Raw genomic sequence first — 18,663 nt, 5'->3', positions numbered from 1 at the left:
AAAGTGGCCTTGACTAGTCAAGTCTTGTTATCCCACGTTGAGATTGATACTGGCTCTACTCACGCTTAGCCATGATACTTAATGCCTTAGCAGCTATGGCACTATCATCAGAGTAAGAAAGCACGCCTGGTGCGTTCGCCTGCGGCACCCACACAGTATCAAATTCCTCGCCCTCTTCCTGCATGCCGTAACTCCGCGGCGCCGCATAGTCTGCTTGCGCAATATACCAGAACATAAGCTTCCATGCGCCGTTGCGGAATGCACTCGAGAGTACGAAAGGCTCGGTATTCAGCTCTCCCGGATCTAGGCCCTGTGCTAGTGTCGCAATTGGCGATGGTAGGAGAGTAGCTGTAACTCCACTCTCTTCGAGGGTCTCACGCAACGCTGCATCACTGAAGCGCTCTCCGGCGTTAACTCGTCCTTTAGGCAGCAAGTATTCGGCCTTTGGGCGATGATAGAGAAGTAGAATCATTGATCTAGAGACGTCAAAACAGACAGTGCCGGCGCTGATAACGAAGTTCTCGGCGGGTAGGACTTGAGGGATTGAAATATTATCACTCATGGTCAGTTGAGTAGTTCGATAACCTGAGACTTGAGACCTCGGAATCAGAGTGTGATGAGAACAGGAATGCCCAAAATGTGAGATTGTAAAATAAGGGGGGAAAAGGATTGCCGGAGAGCACAAGGTATAGAAACTGCTCTAGCATAATTGTGAGTACTGGGTCAGGATCCAAGTGACTTGGGTATTGTGGCTGGGGGTGGCTGGTATACCACAGCCATCGACTTAGCCCCTAAGCGGACCTTAACTGATGAATGTTTTCATTAAGCGTGCTATTGCGTCCACATTTAAACAAATCAAATAAAGTGCTTTTACCCGTCCTAGACCATCCAGTATTTATTCAATATCTGCCTGTTTGTGAACCCTTAAAATCAGTTCTCTGACTCATACGATCTTGCCCTTATTGACAACGAAAGCCTCAAGAGCCGCTGATTGGTCGATTAGCTGAGTTTTTCTCAGACATGAGATAAGAGTACTCACAAATTGCAGCCCAAAGCCTGTTCTCCGCCTCCCTAAACACGACACTCCTTGGGCCGTAGAAAACTTCATCGTTGACCTCTTCTGGATGGCGCGGTAAACAATGCATAAATTGCCAGCTCGCCTTGGCGCCGCCCCTCTTAGCTAGTTCAGAAGTAATCTGGAATCCTTTGAAGTCGGCTAACCGCTTAGCAGCCTCTCCTTCTTGCCCCATCGATACGAAAGTGTCAGTGACAAGGATGTCGGCGTCCTTCACCGCTTCTTCAGGTATATTGGTCTCGGTGAGTGTACCGGGGCGGGGAGAGGTGGATGCAGTGGACTGTATAACTTCCCGCATAGAGCTAGGGATTGTATAGCCCTTGGGTGTCGCGACTGCTATATTGACACCTAACTTCATCGCTCCGATAGCTAGATCGAAAAGGACATTGTTTGCATCGCCTACCCAAGCAATTTTAAGTCCTTCAAGCCCGAGAGTGGGACTAGAAGTAGCTAAAGAGGTTTCGGATATGGTTAGGAAATCGGCAATTGTCTGGAGTGGGTGATAAAGGTCTGAGAGAGCGTTGATAACGGGAACGGTAGAATGTTTTGCTAGATCTGCAACGTCGGAGTGGGGGCCAACACGAGCAACTATAGCAGAAGTCATACTGGAGAGGACGAGAGAGGTGTCGTAGAGGGATTCATTGACCTAGAACAGTTGGTGAGCTAACATTCATATTTCACGCCAATAGTACCTTTTCGAAAGTCTTAGAGATTAAAGAAATGGTTATGGAGCTGTACGCCTAATTGAATATCTTCTTTCCCCAAGAACATAGGATGGCCACCCATTGTAACCACAGCACCTTCCGTTGAGACCCTTGTCCTTGTGCTACGCTTGCTAAATGTCATAGCAACAGTCTTCCCAGCCATTGCCCCGAGAAGATTTCGGGGAATTGAGCCCGATTTAATAGCTTGCTTATGTTGGTGAGCATTCCGAACTAGAGTGGTGAGCTCAGCAGGCGTAAGGTCTGCTATCGAAAGCAGATGGCGTGGGGTGAACGGTGACGTTGGTGGACTGGCGGGGAAGGAGTAACGGCGGCATTGAGCTTTGGTTAAGCTGCGGAGGGCAGACGGAGAAGGGCGAAAGGAAGGCATTATGATATCTGAAAACCTCCGAACCCAAAGACAAACAATTGAGCTTTTATACAGGAAGCGGAATGACGAGTCACGTTGGTGTAGAGTTTTATTTTTCGGCGCCCTTCATGCATCAAAATCTGGGGATCATCAGCCGCCATCGGATTGGGTCGCTTGCGGTGCCTGGCAGGATCTCGTCATCACAGCGTTCGCCACGCTTCACTTGGTTTCACACTCCCAAGACCTTCATCTTCCTCTCTTGTACTAAACAGTCGCTCATCACGCATTTCCTTACTTCTTGATGATGTTTTAGAACCTTTTCCCTTCGAGTTTATCGCATTTCTTTGCCACAATGGATACGCCTAACGGAACGTGGGGTTCCACGAGAACGCCCAGCTCACGCCCAGCCTCCCAGAAATCAACGAGGTCAACACGATCAGCAAAGTCAATACCTTCTAGCCGGACCGCGGAAGAGACGCCACTGTTAGCAAGGGACGATAGTCAGAGCGGTGATGAAGATGCGGAGCACTCGGACACTCATTCTCAGGCCGCAACATCGTTGTTACGTTCGTTAGGAATCTCATCCAGCCCCAGGGATGCTAGCAAAGGGAGACGATGGCCGAGTATTGTGGCTCTAATAATACTCTGCCTAGCCGTTATAATCATTATGCTGCTTGGATTCTTTGCCCCTGCTGCGGTCGAAGAGTACGCCACGCAGGCCGTGGACTTCAAGGCAACAAAGCTCTCCCTCGATTCTCTGACCCAGACAGGTGTCAGGGTGCGGGTAGAGGGAGACTTCAAAATGGACGCTTCCCGTGTTAAGAAGAAGTCTGTGCGTGATTTTGGAAAGTTTGGAACTTGGATTGCAAAAGAAGTCGAGAGCGGTCCGACAGATGTCGATGTATACTTGCCGGAGTACGGGAATGTGTTGTTGGGTACCGCAAGAGTGCCTGGAGTCAAAGTCAATATCCGGAATGGACATATCACCCACATCTCGTTCTTTACGGATCTCGAGCCTAGGTCCTTTAATGGCATCCGCAATCTTGCCAATGACTGGTTGGATGGGCGATTGGGTCAAATTAGGGTGAAGGGCAAGGCGACAGTTCCGTTGAAGTCTGGTATTTTCCGTCTGGGTGACCAGACTATTGAAGAATCTCTTGTATTTGAAGGTAAACAATATTCTATATCTAGGGTCGACGGCCCTATTGCTGATCAGAACCTATGCGCTAATAGTCCCTCCTCCACAGGAAATAATCTTCCTTCGTTCCCTAAGCACAACATCACTCGATTAAATATTCGGGAGGCACATGGTGGGCAAAAAGGCATGGGAGCTGATGTTACCATAATTGTGACCAACGACTATCTTGTCGACCTCACTGTACCTCCACTTGGTGTTGATGTGTTGGTGGACAACTGTATGCCTACGGACCCGTATATTAAAGTAGGGGAAGCAGAAATCGGACCTTTACGTGTTGAGCCGAAGACTGATCTTCAAGTCAATGTCACTGGAACCGTCCGTCATCTACCTGAGTCACTTACAGCAGCGTGTCCGAATTCGGTCAAATCACCTCTCGACACATTCTTAGGAAATTATATTCATGGTCAGGATACCACGATATACATCAACTGCTGCAAGTTCCCGGACCTAAAGACGCCTCAATGGACTCGAAACCTACTCACCAATATCACTGTTCCGGTTCCATTCGCGGGGCGGAGTTTCGGGCGCCTTATCAAAAACTTTTCCCTGGCTGATGTACATTTCCATCTTCCAGAATCTCTAGCCGAACCCGGTACACCTGAAGCCCAACCAAAGATATCTGCTGTAGCCAAAGTATTAGTGGGACTGCCAGACCAGATGAACTTCCCTCTTAAAGTGGATCGAGTCCGCGCTAGTGCGGACGTATTTTACCACAAGGAGAAGCTTGGAAGGCTTCATCTTGATAAATGGCAGAAAGCCAACTCAACAAGAATCGGTGCTCATGATGACGAAGGTGTGGAATTATTGGTGGAGTCCATCATCAAGGAAGCGCCGCTGGAAATCACAGATGATGATTTGTTCACGGAAGTTGTTCAGGCGCTCATTTTTGGTGGAAAGCCAATCTTCTTGGCAGTAAAAGCAGACGTAGACGTCGAGATGGACACACCAATGGGGAAATTTGCCGTGCGACAGATTCCAGCGGAGGGAGTGGTCCCTGTCAAACGTTCGTGACCTTGATCGCACCGCACCCACAGCTCTATTGCTAATTCATCGTTTCGGTGTAGCAATTGGAGGTAGAGGCTTCGGCTCCCTGTCTCCTAAACTTGGGAATCTTAAGATACTTGACACTGATACCACCTCCCTCACATTACAAGCTCAAGTGAACTTCACGAATCCAACCAAGTACTCTGCGACGGTCCCGTACTTCAATATCAATATTCTTGTGAATGGCACGATTCTTGGACAGGCAACCGCGACTAATGTTGCAGTTGTCCCTGGAAACAACACAAATGTCCTTATTAAGGCAGTCTATGACCCCTTTACGTATAGCGGCAAGAAGGGTCGTGCTGTTGGCAGGGAATTGCTTTCCCAATACATTTCTGGTATGGGCATAACTACATTCATCGTGAAATGTTCTGTTTGCTAATACTAGTAAGGTTACAACACCACTCTAAGAATCGCAACCCACAACGGCACTATCCCCTCCCAACCAGCCCTAGGATTGGCTCTTTCCGGCCTGGAAATCGATCTTCCAACACCCAAACTTCGATCCCCAAAGAATCCTGATGATGGGGATGGCGACGGGGACGATGAAAACGATGGACCGCATTTTATCAAAGAAACCACGGTACTGACTTTTCTCATTACTTACGTTCCCCCTAGATTTACAATCATCACACCTGACGGTCAGTACTCTGACCACCAAACCCAATATCCCTCATTCTCTAATCCCAGCCATTCAAGTTATTGTACTTCCATCCACCTAAACTAACGACTCTACCACTAGATGCACCTCCTAACTAGCACCGCAGTCTTCACTCTCTCATCCCCCCTAACCACCACAACACTCTACATAACCTACCTCAATGCCACCGCTTATCATGAAGGTAACCCGGCCGGCATAATCTTGTACGAACTCCCCTTCGCCGTTCCACCGGGCGTATCGGATACCCCGCGCTTTCCCGTAGACTGGAGCCTGGGCAGCGTCGGCTACGATGCTATCAGAGAGGCGCTGGGCGGCCAGCTGAAGCTGAGCGCGACGGCCGAAGTTAGCGTGCGAATTGGGAGATGGAACCAGAAGATTTGGTTTAAGGGGAAAGCGATTGGTGCGAATGTTAGGTGGTAAGAAAATGCTGCTAGGGGGCCGGGGAAGCTAAGGTGGGTACCCTTTTGTATATGCTATTGTGGGATTGGTATGGATCTGGTCGGTCTCCGAATTGGTTCTATGTTGTAGTTTTGGAACTGGGATTCCGGGCTTTGAAATAAGGTCGTTTAGATTTAGGATAGCTGTATTTGGTATTACGTGCTCTTTTGTTCTACTGTCTAGTATTTGAACGTGAAATCTGCAAAATATTAGCACCTCAAATTGCAATGGGAATTGGGGTTCTCGACCTTATATAGTATCCCATTAAGTAGAGCCTACCCATCAGTGAGGACATTACACCATTACTTCGCAATACTCAACACCATGTGAAATGCATTTATAAAAGCACAGCATCAACCTCTCATCGAACGCCACAGACTTCAGTCCATACAACCTCAAGAAATCTGTTAGCTGGTAATTACATATTAACTCCCTAATCCCTTCCATCCTTCGCCAAACGTCCCAGACATGATGACCCACCCCTCCCCACAAAACAAGCCTGCTAAATACACATTCCAAAAGTAGTAATATACTCAAACGCCACAGATGTCCACAGTCGCTCAGCCCACCTTACCCAGCCAGAAAAAAGACCCAGAAACAAATATGAAAAACGCCACTCAAACGCCTCGCTATGCCCAGCCCGAAGCAACACCAGCGCGGTAGTTCCCCCAACCCACCCACTCATCCATCCATCCCATCTATCCAACCCCCGCCATCCATCCACCAACCGCCCAACTACCCGATCCATCCCAGCAACCATCCCCCAACTTCCCACGTCCCCTCCCCAATACAATTTCCAACCTCCAATCCCCGCCCCGGTACCCACCCCTCAGATCCTCCTCTGCGGCACCTGTTGCAACAGCCTATCCGCGCGCTCAAACACGTTCCCCGCAAACGGGCCCGTATGCTGCCCACCAGGGCCCGGGGGAACCTGATTCGGCGTATTAGGCACCGTAGCCTGCGCCGCGGCCCCGAGCGCGGCGCTGAGCGGCGTCGCGGGCACCGGGGTGATGTAGCCCAGGGCGCTGGCGCTGGGTCCCGCGGAGCTCTGCGCTGAGTACTGGGATGCGAAGGAGGAAACCGAGGGCGTGAGAGCCGTGTTGATGGGGCCGGGGAAGGGGGGCTCGCCGCCGCCGCCGCTGTTTGCAGCTAGGGATTTGTTGGTGAAGAATTTCGGGGGTTGGGTTTTGGAGGTGAGGGAGGGGAGGGATGGCGGGCCCATTGCGCCGCTGGCGGTCGTCGTGCCGCCGCTGCCGCCGCCGCCGCCGCCGGTGGTGTTGGCGGCGAGGGCGAGGTGCGACCAGGAAGAGGCGTTGATGACGAGGCTGGCATCTTTGACGGCGCGGTGGAGTGGCTTCATGAGTAGCTTGAGATCTTCGTTTAGAAGTCCTATTTGTCGGGCTTCGCCTGTTGTGGCGGTTGCAAGGTCACCCCAGGCCTAGATATTTGTAAGCATTGTATTTGGTTTAGGATGAGAGTTGTGGATGGGAGTTATAGATAAGAGGTGGGCGAGAACTTGTTTAAAAAATACTTAACCAACCTTTATATACGTTGTACACTGTTGCCAGAAGTCATGTTGGCTCCTAGCAATAGGGTCTTTGAGTTTGATCTGAGATAGCCGTTTCGTCAGAGCCCAGGCCATGCTGTAGACGAAGTCGCCCTTCTCAATCAGATTCGCGAGAACCTTCATTTTTGGGTCCTCAGAGTCAAATTCCCGTTTCTCCAGCTCGTATGCCTTTCTTAAATGTCGTTGTATGTGAGGAATATTCTCCATAGAATAGTCACACGCTGTTCTAAGTTTGATGTAAATACGCTCAAACTGTGCCTCTTCATCAGGGTCATCAAAGGTGCTCTGCATTGCACTGGTTCGAGAAACTGCTGACGAAGCCAATGTAGCAAAAGACTCTCCAGATCGTGGGGTAGCTGCGCTGATGCTCGTCAAGGTATTCGTCCGACTGCTTTCATTACTGTTCAACGAGACGGGCGGTGGCATTTGGTAAGGTGGCGCTAGACGCTGTTGAGGAGGTGGTTGGAATCGGCGTACTACTAGAGGTCGAGGCATCTGAGCTGTCGATCCGGAGCGGTCATGNTCCTGAATTTTTCGAGCTGGTCTAGCAGCATCCTTGAAGTCCACGCCTAGCACGGAGCAAGCATTTCTCAACTCAATGAGACTGCCCTGTTGTAAGAGCAAAAAGGATCTAACGAAGCGCGGGTCGCCATCTCGAGCGATTTCTCGCGCGTTCTCGGCTATTGACAAATTGATAAACATGAAGTGACTCAATGATCTTAGACAAGCTTGATGAATTGAGTCGGACAGCTTTTGTGCTTCCTCTTCGTCCTCCTCTGCAAGAGTATCGAATTTGTGTAAGAGTTCGCCCAGATTCCTAATCTGCAGGTAGGCGATAGCGAACCGACGAGGAAGGTCCTCTTTCTTCCGTATTCCTTCTTTTAGTCTGTCTCTCTTGATAGCACGCAGCATATTCAGCACGGTGTCATGCAGCTGGGACATTGCGTATAGGAAACTCTTGGCAGCTTCGACCACAACATCCGGGGCTCGCGATCTTCGTTTGTGTTCCAGCAAGTCTGAAAGTGGTCGGTTAGCTATTGTTCTCTGGGTTCCGTTATCCCCAATGCCGCCCACAGCTGCTGGTCCTGATGTTCCATTACCGGGGCTACCCCCAGACAGGACATATCCTTGGCTGAAGCCTCGAAAGTGGCTGTTTCGCCTGAGCTCATCGACTGCGCTGAGGTCAGCAGTTTTGCGTGTGTAAATCCCCATACGCTTCGCCCGTATAGTAGCCGACCCAGCACCCTCGCTTTGACTTCTGTTACGTTCATTACTGCTTCCAATTGTCAAGGGGGGTATGACGGGCCTTCGCGCAGCATTGCTATTTTGTTGAGACTGGACGCGGTAGTGTGACCTTGTGGGAATAGGTGGAGGAATTCCGGGAGAGTCAGGTTTAGCGTCTCCAAATATATCCAAGTTACTAATGCTTGGTCTAACTGGAAATCGTCCACTTGATACCCGCTTTGATGGACGGGGTGTAGCCACATTGCTTTCGCTGTAGCAAGAGTTAGCACGTGAGAATACTATCTTATTTACACTGCACAAATAGACCTTTCGTCCTCTTCTGACTCTATCCGAAGCTTCTCTCTAGTCAAAAATGATCGCATATATTTCTTGACTTGCGTTGCAATAACAGCATCTTTCTCGTTCTCATTGGATGGAGACGGGGTGTTGTCCTTGATAACGCAGACTTCTGGTGGCGGAAATAAGATTGGATTGCCGTCGAGCTTCAGTACCTGTAAACTACTTATATCCCCAAGACAAATCGGCAGCTTTTCAATCTTATTCTTTTGTATAGCCAAGACTTTCAGGGAAGTCAAATTTGCGATCTCGTCGGGTATTACTCGAATTTTATTTTTGCTAACATCAAGAATTTCAAGTGAGGTCATTTGAAGGATCTAAATTACGTCAGCAATCCAATATTATCTCGTTTATATACGCGGGTGGGAGCGGACGAACGGGGGGTGGAATTTCTCGCATAGAATTGTAGCGGACGTTGAGATAACGTAGACGATGGCATTCTGGCAGTCGAAGAGGTAAGGTGGAAAGATTGTTATGGGACAAGGCGAGTCTAAGAGTCGGTTAGAAAGCTGTTTTCGCATCATCATCACATGCGCTGAGTAGCGCCATTTGAAGGGGGAATATAGAAGGCGAAAGCGTTTGGAAAGATTTCTCACCTCTCGATCTCAACCCTAATAACGTCGATGACTTCCTCGGGTAGGCGCACGATATTTTTGTGGCCCAGATCTATGGTGATGCCGGGCTGCTGCTGCAAATCCTTCCCGGATCCAGGCGTATCAGCTACAGAGCGTCGCTTCAGGTCTTCGCGCGAGGCCTCAATAGCTTCCTTGGCCAGAGCGACGACATCCTCATCGGGCATAGGCTTGGGAGGGTCGTTGCTCATGGTTGTGTTCAAGGCGTGGGTGGGCGTGGGCGGAGGCGGTGTTCTTCTTGGGAGCTCTTTGAGGTCATGGTGGCATGGCGGTATATCGTTGCGGTTATGCAGGAACAACGGAGCGACGAAGCGAATCTTCAGCCCTTCAGGAGAGGGCCCCCTGTCTTGCTTTACCTTATCGATGCAAGCCCAAACGCTATTTACAATCCCCTGAATGAACTTTTTCCAGAACCCCGAGTCGGCATGAAGCCGCATGAACCGGCTAAACCAATTCCTAAACACGAGAACGACAGCGTTGCACTGCACAGAACATAATGCGTAAAGCACGTGAACGGCCGCCCCAAAGCAGAGACCCGAGGTTCTCAACATGCACCGACAAATTCCAACCAAACCGTCGTGTCGAGCGAACGCCCTTCCACGGATACAACTCCACCCATCTACGCCTAGCATGTCTACCGCTCAGGGTTACACGTACAACGCCATCGCCATCCCAACCGTCATCGCAAAGGTCGGGAACTTACTTAGAACTTCCTGCTGTCCCACACTCAACGATGCTAGCAAGCCATGTCTATCGTCCTCCCACACTCAAACATTGTAATGTCAGCCCATATGCAGGTATGTAGCGCAAAATATAGCGCCGTAGTCCAGTGACCTGTAGTCCAGAAGTCCCTCTCGTCGTCATGGCGAGGGTCCAAGGGCACCTGCAAACAACCTCCAACATCTGTACTACTCAATTGAGATCACAGCAGAGACCCTTCCGATTGATCCAGAAGACGATGCAGTGCCTCCACCAATTCGCCGCCGAGTTGTCCTAGAGGACAGTTCCTGGGATCCCACACTTCTTCCAATATCACGCCATTAGTTTGAGGACGGCGACTATCAAAATCCCTCAATCCCTCACTCCCTCCACCCATATCTCGCCGAAGCCCTCTGCGGCTATCCTAGGTCCAACCAGCATCCCAATCTCACCACAGCTGGAATTTCTCCTATCCGACCCGAAATACGCCCCCAAGCCCCAGCTTCCCCCATCGACCAATTCGCACCCTCCACCACACCTGCGCCATCGGGGTTCCTTGAGACAATCCAATCCGTCAACACAATCACTTCAGACAATGACGACAGCGAACCACCCCACTCAAGTTACGAAAGCACCCACCTAGCCCCCCCGCCCACCAACCCATCCCACACGCCCTCCGAGCCCTCACACCCAGCCCCGACCCCACGGCCTCCTCGCCCACCTCCACACCCTCCCGCACCCAGCGCCGCAACTCGCTCCTCCGCCTCTTCAAGGCCCCGCACAAAGAGCCGCTCCTGCAGCCCTCACACCTCGAGAATCTCGCGCCGCGTCTCGCTGGGCCAGTTCTCCGAGCACGCCTGCTCGACGCCTGACCTGGCTGCCCCCGGATCCGACAGCAGGCCCGAGCACACGCAGACAGATGGTAGTTCGCGGGGCGGCAGCAGCGGCAGCAGCGGCAGCAGCGGCAGCAGGGAGTGGCGGGCCAGCGAGGACGACATCAGCGGGGTGACGGACGCGGAGACCACGCGGTGCAGGAAGAAGGGGGATCAATCCGGCGCTGTATGCAGAGATGAGGGCGGCGAGGAAGGGGTGGTGGATGAGTCCGCTGGCTGGGAACACGTTTCTCTGATTTTTTTATTATTTATGGCTGGAGCGACTGTGTTTCTTCGGCGTGTGGGATTCGAGTTGTGTGGCTACTTGATGTCATTGAACTATTAGTCGACTGCAATCTACCTGAGAGATTCTTTCGCTCTCCCGAATATAGGAGGTAGAAATTGTCGTATGTGCTTGGGTGTTCAGAAAGGCATGCAGCGACCCCTGAGAATGGACATGCCATATAGCAGCATATCCGCAATACCAAAAGGTCAACTGGTCTGTTTCCTTCCAGTCAATAGCTTGGAAGCCTTTAGAAGACCTCATCGGACCTAACGCAGAACCTTGAACTGACTAGGGTCGTTGACATTGCAGTTCAATGCCAAGAACCCTAAAAAATAGGAATTGAGGGATTCGTGAAATTTAAAATCCTTAAGTTTTAAATCTAGAGAACATTAAATCTAGAATCTCCAGATATTAGTACAGATAGAAGCTTAAAAGTCAGTAAGGCGAAAGAGAGCGTGGAGGGTAGTTTGTTGCCCTATTGTCACGAAACTCGTACCTGTAATAAGCTTTTAAAAGATCTTCAAGAAGGCATCAAGTCCAACTTAGTAAAGCCCCAATGAAAGGCTCATCGTACCCACTCCCATTGTGATAATTTCACACCAATCACTAATCGTAATTCTCACATCGTCCCAATAGGGGAAAAGGAATCCAAAATCAAGCGCTCATCATAATATCATTATGTATAGTAGTGTATGCTGCCTTTCACCCAGTCCCATTGTATTCGATTCAGTTAAAATCAATTCGATCGCTTTCTCAGCATCAAACATAGCCCTAGCTGGACCCATTCCGTTCCGATCCGATGCAAACCAATCTACACCATTCATCTGCTTAAAAAAAACCCATAAACTCCCGAAAAAAAATCAAGTAATTAACTCCAAATGCCTCGGTTCCCGCCCTAGTCGATTTTTTTCCTCACACCGCAACGCAAAAAAAAAAATTTATCATCAACCCCGAAACACCTCCCAAAAATCAGCCCACCCCCCGATCCCGTTTGCTCGCCGTAACACCGCCCGCCCCACTGTTCCCCAAACCCACAATTATCACGCCGAACTCGCCGCATGGGAAGGCAAAATACAGCTTTCGCACCCCCTTTGACGCCATGCCAGACTCCTTCCTCGCCAGGACGAGGCGAGAAGGAAAGAGAGCAGAAAGGATGAGAGGTTGTTGAAAAAATAGTAGAATTCGAGAGTAAAAATCATGGGAAACAGACGCCGTGCAATATGCCCCCTATACCCCACGCATGCATGCAAGATACTTTGAATCGTAAGCTATCGTTCCTTTTGGGTCCGGTTTCGGCAAAAAAGACGAATTGGTCCGGACCACCGCGATATTATAGCACAGCGCAATCGTTGTCTCGATCGATGGTCGAAAGGACAGATGTCATGTCGAGTGACGTGACGGTATCGTGTTCAGTCGTCAGATGGATCAACTGGTGGTGGTGAAGCAGAGATAGGGTGGTGCTAGAGCGCAGTGAAGGGGACCGAATGTTAAAAAAGGCCACCTTCTACTGCACCCTGTTCCTCCTCCCTCAGTGCGCCTCGGCTCCTCTTTTTTGGCCACAGTTTACTGCTAACCCGCTTCCAGCCGTCTTTCGTCGCGCCAGCGATGCCCATTCCGTGCTCGCTACGGCTTGATCGCGGGCTAGGAGTCCCTCCATTTGCATTGCCATTGGCACCGTTGGCGTTATTTGCCTCGTAGCAGTTACCATAATTGTACTCACTAATCGGTGGTGTGGTAGGTGGTGTCATCAGATCATCTATCGCGCTCGGGCTACTCGCGCTTCCAGAGTCGTCGGTGAGCACGTCGCTTCCGCTGCCGTAGCTCCCTGGTGTCATGCGTGCGAAGGGAGACGATGAAGCGGCTGCTGAACCTGAGGCGAAGCGTGTGTGGGCGAAGGAACGAGTTTGCGTAAAGTTAGATGTGAGAGACGAAGGTGCCGAAGCCCTGTAGTAAGGACCTGGGACTGATGCCGACATGCTCTGAGGTGAGGCAGTAAATCGACCATACATGGCACGATCATCATAAGAACGGGTTTGTGAGCGAATCAAGCCTTCGTCATTGTTATCGCAACTAGAGTCGGGGTGGGCGGTTTGTGGGCATATGCTATTGAGGAATGGTACCAGGACGGATTCTTCCATCAATTCGTAAATTTTCGACACTGCCGGATCTAAAGTTGAAGGATGTGGAGGAACGTATGGATTGGAAAGGGAGAGTAGCGTATCTCGGACATCGCTTGGTAGGTTTACTTCCCGGGGGCCATTGGGGGCGATGTAGGCATCAAGTAACCGCTGCCAGAGCATCTTTACATATGTACATTCGTCGCTGAGTGGTGATACTGGCGAGCCTGGAGAGCGATTCGCCCATTTTGAGTAGTGTTTTCGATACCGTGAGGCATCCATCGTGAATTCTAACGTTTCTAAGCAGTGGTTTTGTGAGAGGTAAGCCATGAAGGCAGGGAGTGTCCATGGTGGAGGCGCGGTGTTGGCAAGTATTTCGGAGAGATTGGGTCGTCGCGGGCAGTATGGTCCCGAGACGTAACCTTTGGGTATCGCTACGGTTAACGGCCTTGTAGGTATATATTCTGCCATGGTCATGTTCCCTTCGTCGTCAGCTTCAGACTCCTCGTAGGCAGACGAGCAGCGAGGAGACGACTCTGTTGACGAGGTTCGTATTGATAACGCGGGCGGTTGGGCTTTCTTACTGCTCATTACGGTTTTGAACAGTTGCTTGTACCCTCTTCCTGCACTAGTCCTGTTCCTTTCGTCGAATCCAGGGCAAGAACAGAATTGAGCGGGCCGCGGACGGCGGTGTCGTTGCGCCAGCTTGATGGAGGTGAGCGGATTCAGGTTCGGGGGAACCTGAGGCGTCGGGAGTAAATGCGGTAAGTGGATAGACTTTATTATCGTAACATGTGAGGAAGTCGTTGTGGTGGCCGGGGACGATGGCTTTTACACGGCAGGAAGCTGCTGAGCACAGATTGCGTGCGAGGTGTCGCTGTTTGCTTCGTTCTGCTGCGGCTTCTCAAACCGAGTTACTGCAGGAGCGATCAATTGTTTGCGAGCGTCGACGCAGGCAGGTATCCGTGTGCGGGTCTGAGAGGATGAATCCTCGCCAATGCAGAACAAGGCCAGCTTTCGCAGAGTCTATAAGACTCCGCTACGAACGGGTGGAGGGTGCAGGAGCCGACGAAGAGAGGCGAACCTGAGTCAGGGCGAACGAGGTGATTAGTGAGCACTGGATAGGCTGCTGCGTCGAGGAGACGGCGGGCTTGGGCAGGGGAAGAAGAAGACACGAGGGCGTAGTCGAGACAATCAAGAGGCCGAGACGGGGGTGAACAGATGGTTTTGAGGAATGAGGTTGTGTGGGTCAGCAATCTCAGGTCCCACTCTGGCAATGGAATGGAAGGCGTGGAAGGTATGTCAGAGAGCGGAGATGTGCTTGGTTTGGCCTATGAGCTAGTATGGGCTGGTATGGGCTGGTATGGGGCGGTCTTTTGCTCAGGCCTCTGCCCTAAGTCGGCCGCTGCTTCTACCGTGCTTCCACGCCAATCAGCGGCCGGGATACCGTTGCGACACGCCGCTGCTTTTACCGCTAATCGAAGCGCTAGAACGCACAAAGAAGCACTACGAAGCGCCAAGCCCACGCCCCAAAGAAGATTCGACACCAACTCCCTGCTGAAACGGCGTCGCTGCACCGCCCAGCGTTCCTGATTGCTGGAAGCAGGCCAACGCCAGCGAGTGGGCGGGCGTGATAGGCCGCCTGCGACACTTGTCTTTGCCACTAATGGGCAAGAGCATGGTCGCAGGGCGCGCTCCTCTGGCTGCTTTCTTGCCCAAGGGCCTCTAGGAGCGCCAGGATTACGAGGAGTCGCTGTCACGCTACAAAAACCGACGGCGTTTGGCGGCGTCGGCAGCGTTGGCGGCATTGGCTTTCGTAAGAGCAACTCATCCCTGGATCGCTGGTGTCGCTCCGGGAGCCGATCTCACGCATCACGAGCGCCCACGGCCGCGAACGGCTCTCTTTTCATTCATCCAGCAATGCTTGTGGCCAGCCAAACCGCGCGATACCCATAGTTTGGTTGCCCTTGTTCAGACAATATAACAATGCAATTTGAACGGCGATGGTATGATGCCATACAGCGTACAAGGGCAGCGACGAGATAACCCCACTCGCATTTGTGACGCTAGGCCGACAAAGCTGCCTGCCCCTGATAGGCCGTGCCGGCGTAATGCACTTTTCTAGTCTTACCCATCACTGGGGGCGGCATTCTACGCTGCTTCCATTGATTCTACGCCGCGCACGGCTCTCGTGTGCTCTTTGTTCCCGTATCCAAACAGGAGAGTGACATGCCATGTCTGAGCCATCGCCCTCAGGCCTGAGCTCGCAGCCCTCATATTGCAACTCTGCTCGCTGTCTGTCACTATGAGCAGGTCTGGTTCCACTCGCGGGCACCAGCAGCACCAGCAGCACAACAGGCTGCGACCTTCCTCTTTTCCATGCTGCCGAGGATGGGGCATATCGGTGAAACGTCAGCATCTGGCGCCGCGCCGATCTCTCCCCAGGTGCTGCTGCTGGGCTGGTTGACAAGTCCCCCCTGTGTCTCACCTGCATGGAAGCCTGCGCGACCTTCTAGAAGCCTACCCTTTTTATCCCGCAGCAAGCCACAACACGACCAAAGGCATGGCCAAAGGCACTGGCAGCGAGACCGGGCAAATCCGGCAGTGCAGACGGTGATCACATTACATCGTATGCATGGCTATTGCTGAGCTTCTGCATGGCTTGGTGCTAAATTGCGTGATGGTGAATAAGTCTTCAACCTCCCATTCCGCCGTCGCGAGCTGCCGAACAGCCTGCTCGCTCACCATTCTTCCTGCCCCGACCGCCGACTCTAAGCGGCCTTCAAGCCTATCCCATGATCCCAACTAAATATTTGCCAGGCGTCCAAGGATCGCCCTTTCGCCTCCGCCACGTTCTTCTGTTATGCGGCGATTCTCCCGTGGCGGTAAGCTTAGGCTGCGTGCAGATCTCAACACCTTAATAAAGACACGCCACTCAGTCCTTTTTCCTGTGGCGGCAGAAATCCAACGGTTTAGTATCGTACATAACACTTTTTCAATATCATCCTACACTGATCCTTCTCATCTCATCTCATCATGGCCTGCTCGAAATAGTCTTTGCCACTCCAACAAAGACTTGTCATCAAGCCCTTAGAAACTTTAAATCTTCAAAGCCCGGCACGCCTTCGCTTTCTACGGATTACGTCTGCATGATTCCAAACCGGGCCCTTGAAACCATCACGATGAAGAGAATTGTAATGCCGAACATACTCCGAGTAATTATCGTGAAATAGGAAAACATGTGAAGTCAATGATTCAAACCAGGTTCTTGCACTGCCCCTTCACTTCGGTGACCCAAATTGGGTATTTTGATGACTGTTCGTGTTCCGGACCTGGTCTCGAGCGCTGCAATATCCAAATCCCAGCCCGCTGTCCTAAGCCTTTCTGCATATTCTTCAAAAGTCTCACATATCTGCCTTAGTGTTAGATGCAGCTCGGAGAGCGTATCCGCAGACGGTGATTCGGCACCCGATTCACGCGAAGCCAACGGCTGCCTGGTCGCCTTTTTGGCCCGCCAAGCAACCAGAAGAGCCTGTGCCCAGGCTTTGAGCTGGGTGTTCGGCGTACTCCCTTGCTTCAAGACGATGAAAGCCTCAGACGTGCTGACGTCAAACCAAAGAATGTACGATTCGTCCTTGTAGAGCTTCATCAGTTGGGACAACTCCACGGCTTCAAGGCGGACCGATCTAGTCTTTTCGTGGCTTGGGGCTAGATGCTCGAGTAGGGTCTGCAACTTCACGCCTATCCTACCGTAACCTACCACTTGTCCATCTGTCCATCGTAAAACTCCATCTCTTTCAAAAATTCTCTCCCTCTTTGACACTTCGATCGGGTCAAGGGCCTTCTCATGCTGAATCATGTGGGAGAGTACTATATTTGCCCGCTGTCGGTTAAGTGAACGCATGCTTACAGCTCGGACGGCAGCATAATTTGTCGCAAGATGGATTGAAAGCAGCAGCATAAGCGTTGACCACGTTGCAAATGGCGACGACACCCAAGATACCACGACGCTTCCGACCTAATTGTTCATCAATCAGCCTGGTCAGCTGAGATGACGAAGCAGATCGATCGGACTCACCAGCATCCCCATGAGTGATATGACTGTTTCCTGGCTGGAATCTTTCTGCAAATCGGTGAGCTAGGATCCTATCTGCGTGTGTATCTGCACGTGCAAGGACCTGCCGAGTGAGACGTCACGACATACTGATCTGTCGACTAAATACTTACTGCATTCAACTCTCCCAAATTACCCCATCGAGCAAAGTGAGCACTGAGACTGGCCTTGGAACTCCCTGCAGCTACCCCGCAAAGAGCACGGAGCATGCTTGAGCAACTGAGGATTAGCACTCTGAGAGCTTTTGGGAATATCGGAGATAGACAATCGAGAATTATTGCCGTATCATTGAACACATCGGCTGCAAGTCGATACATTTTGCACTCGGGTTCCAGGGATGTCCCTAGTTTGTGAGCAAATAAGATGGTTGCTATTCTGCCCATTGACTCTTGCAGGATGGACAAGAGAAGTGCTGCTGTTGGTGACGCTGATGCATCCCCGACGCCAACACCTATATCACCCTCCATGTCAGTGACGTGGATTGGATAACGGTGGACGAAAGGCACTGTCAATGAAATACTATTCCTCACAACTCTAACCCTGCTGTTTAATCTGAACGCTGTCGTTTAAGTCTAGTGAACGGCTGACTGAAAGCAAAGAATAAAATGTAGATGAATTGGAACACACCTTCTAGCACAGCACGCGACGAGAGGAGGCCAGCAATCGAGCTAGAAAATGCTTGTAAGGAGTCCTATGCAAACGTTAGCTCAAGAATTAATTCGCCCACGAAGCGGAGTAGCGACATAGATCTGGTATCTAATGGTCAATAAGCAGGAACCGTTAGCACATGCAGAAATATCGGAAGGCGCTGAACGTGCGCTTCAATTCCCTGGGAAGACGACGCACTCCAGGTAGTCTTCAGTCACGCTTTGCGGGTATCCAGCAGGCAGGAAAACATCGAGCAGCTGTTGCCAATAGCTTTTGGTGCGTTCAGGAAGCTAGACGTGGCCTATTGTTAGCTTCTCCGTTGCTTAACGAAAGTCCGACAGCGGTGACCCACAATGACGTCCACTCGGCTTCCTCCTGCCCGTTGCTGTGATACACGGGATTCGATGTATGTCGTCGTGAGATTGGCCGATTCGTCATATTCAGTAATTTCCATCTTCCTGGTGTCCGCGCCGTTCATATGGATGGTGAAGGGTTGAGATGGAGTGGAAGATCGCTTGGCTCGTGTTTCAGGATCACCATGTCGCACCATCACGGGCGGAAGTCAAGTCATGAAAATGCGAGCTAGTAACCGCCTGGATAAAAAAGGTCGATCCCTTGTTCATGCGTAATATTGAACCAACTATAATGCCGATTTTGCAA

The 18,663-nt window shown here is 51.2% G+C and overlaps 6 protein-coding genes across 6 annotated transcripts; 2 read left to right on the top strand and 4 right to left on the bottom strand.

Moving 5' to 3' along the window:
- Window positions 1–55: 55 nt before the first annotated feature.
- On the bottom strand, window positions 56–562 carry K441DRAFT_541226 (uncharacterized protein; the record flags this gene model as incomplete). Its single annotated transcript, XM_067642635.1, has 1 exon — window positions 56–562. The coding sequence occupies one exon, from the start codon at window positions 560–562 to the stop codon at window positions 56–58; it is 507 nt and encodes a 168-aa protein (XP_067508670.1).
- A 312-nt stretch (window positions 563–874) lies between these two features.
- Window positions 875–2,271, bottom strand: K441DRAFT_653655 (ornithine carbamoyltransferase mitochondrial precursor). Its single transcript, XM_067647563.1, has 3 exons — window positions 1,814–2,271; window positions 1,040–1,721; window positions 875–987 (listed from the first exon to the last, which is right to left on the bottom strand). Exons 1-3 carry the CDS (start codon window positions 2,165–2,167, stop codon window positions 944–946), a joined length of 1,080 nt encoding a protein of 359 aa, XP_067508669.1. The 5' UTR covers window positions 2,168–2,271; the 3' UTR covers window positions 875–943.
- Window positions 2,272–2,376: 105 nt separating this feature from the next.
- On the top strand, window positions 2,377–5,780 carry K441DRAFT_603444 (uncharacterized protein). The gene is made up of 5 exons (XM_067645304.1): window positions 2,377–3,315; window positions 3,394–4,347; window positions 4,409–4,726; window positions 4,781–4,971; window positions 5,131–5,780. The coding sequence occupies exons 1-5, from the start codon at window positions 2,499–2,501 to the stop codon at window positions 5,467–5,469; spliced, it is 2,619 nt and encodes an 872-aa protein (XP_067508668.1). The 5' UTR covers window positions 2,377–2,498; the 3' UTR covers window positions 5,470–5,780.
- Window positions 5,781–6,316: 536 nt separating this feature from the next.
- K441DRAFT_674090 (uncharacterized protein) lies at window positions 6,317–9,458 on the bottom strand (the record flags this gene model as incomplete). The annotated part of the gene is made up of 5 exons (XM_067650711.1): window positions 6,317–6,925; window positions 7,028–8,549; window positions 8,591–8,952; window positions 9,014–9,125; window positions 9,232–9,458. 5 exons carry the CDS (start codon window positions 9,456–9,458, stop codon window positions 6,317–6,319), a joined length of 2,832 nt encoding a protein of 943 aa, XP_067508667.1.
- Window positions 9,459–9,816: 358 nt separating this feature from the next.
- Window positions 9,817–11,339, top strand: K441DRAFT_693306 (uncharacterized protein; the record flags this gene model as incomplete). Its single annotated transcript, XM_067652642.1, has 3 exons — window positions 9,817–9,957; window positions 10,008–10,064; window positions 10,312–11,339. The coding sequence occupies 3 exons, from the start codon at window positions 9,817–9,819 to the stop codon at window positions 11,182–11,184; spliced, it is 1,071 nt and encodes a 356-aa protein (XP_067508666.1). The 3' UTR covers window positions 11,185–11,339.
- A 1,272-nt stretch (window positions 11,340–12,611) lies between these two features.
- On the bottom strand, window positions 12,612–18,553 carry K441DRAFT_684595 (DUF647-domain-containing protein; the record flags this gene model as incomplete). Its single annotated transcript, XM_067651797.1, has 4 exons — window positions 12,612–13,946; window positions 17,469–17,806; window positions 17,983–18,046; window positions 18,356–18,553. The coding sequence occupies 4 exons, from the start codon at window positions 18,551–18,553 to the stop codon at window positions 12,612–12,614; spliced, it is 1,935 nt and encodes a 644-aa protein (XP_067508665.1).
- Window positions 18,554–18,663: the final 110 nt, after the last annotated feature.

The sequence above is a fragment of the Cenococcum geophilum genome (genome assembly GCF_001692895.1).
Source record: "Cenococcum geophilum 1.58 unplaced genomic scaffold K441scaffold_5, whole genome shotgun sequence".
In the NCBI taxonomy this organism is placed as follows: domain Eukaryota; kingdom Fungi; phylum Ascomycota; class Dothideomycetes; order Gloniales; family Gloniaceae; genus Cenococcum; species Cenococcum geophilum.
Note: the sequence above shows the minus strand (reverse complement) of the source record. Positions and strands in the feature narration are given on the sequence as shown.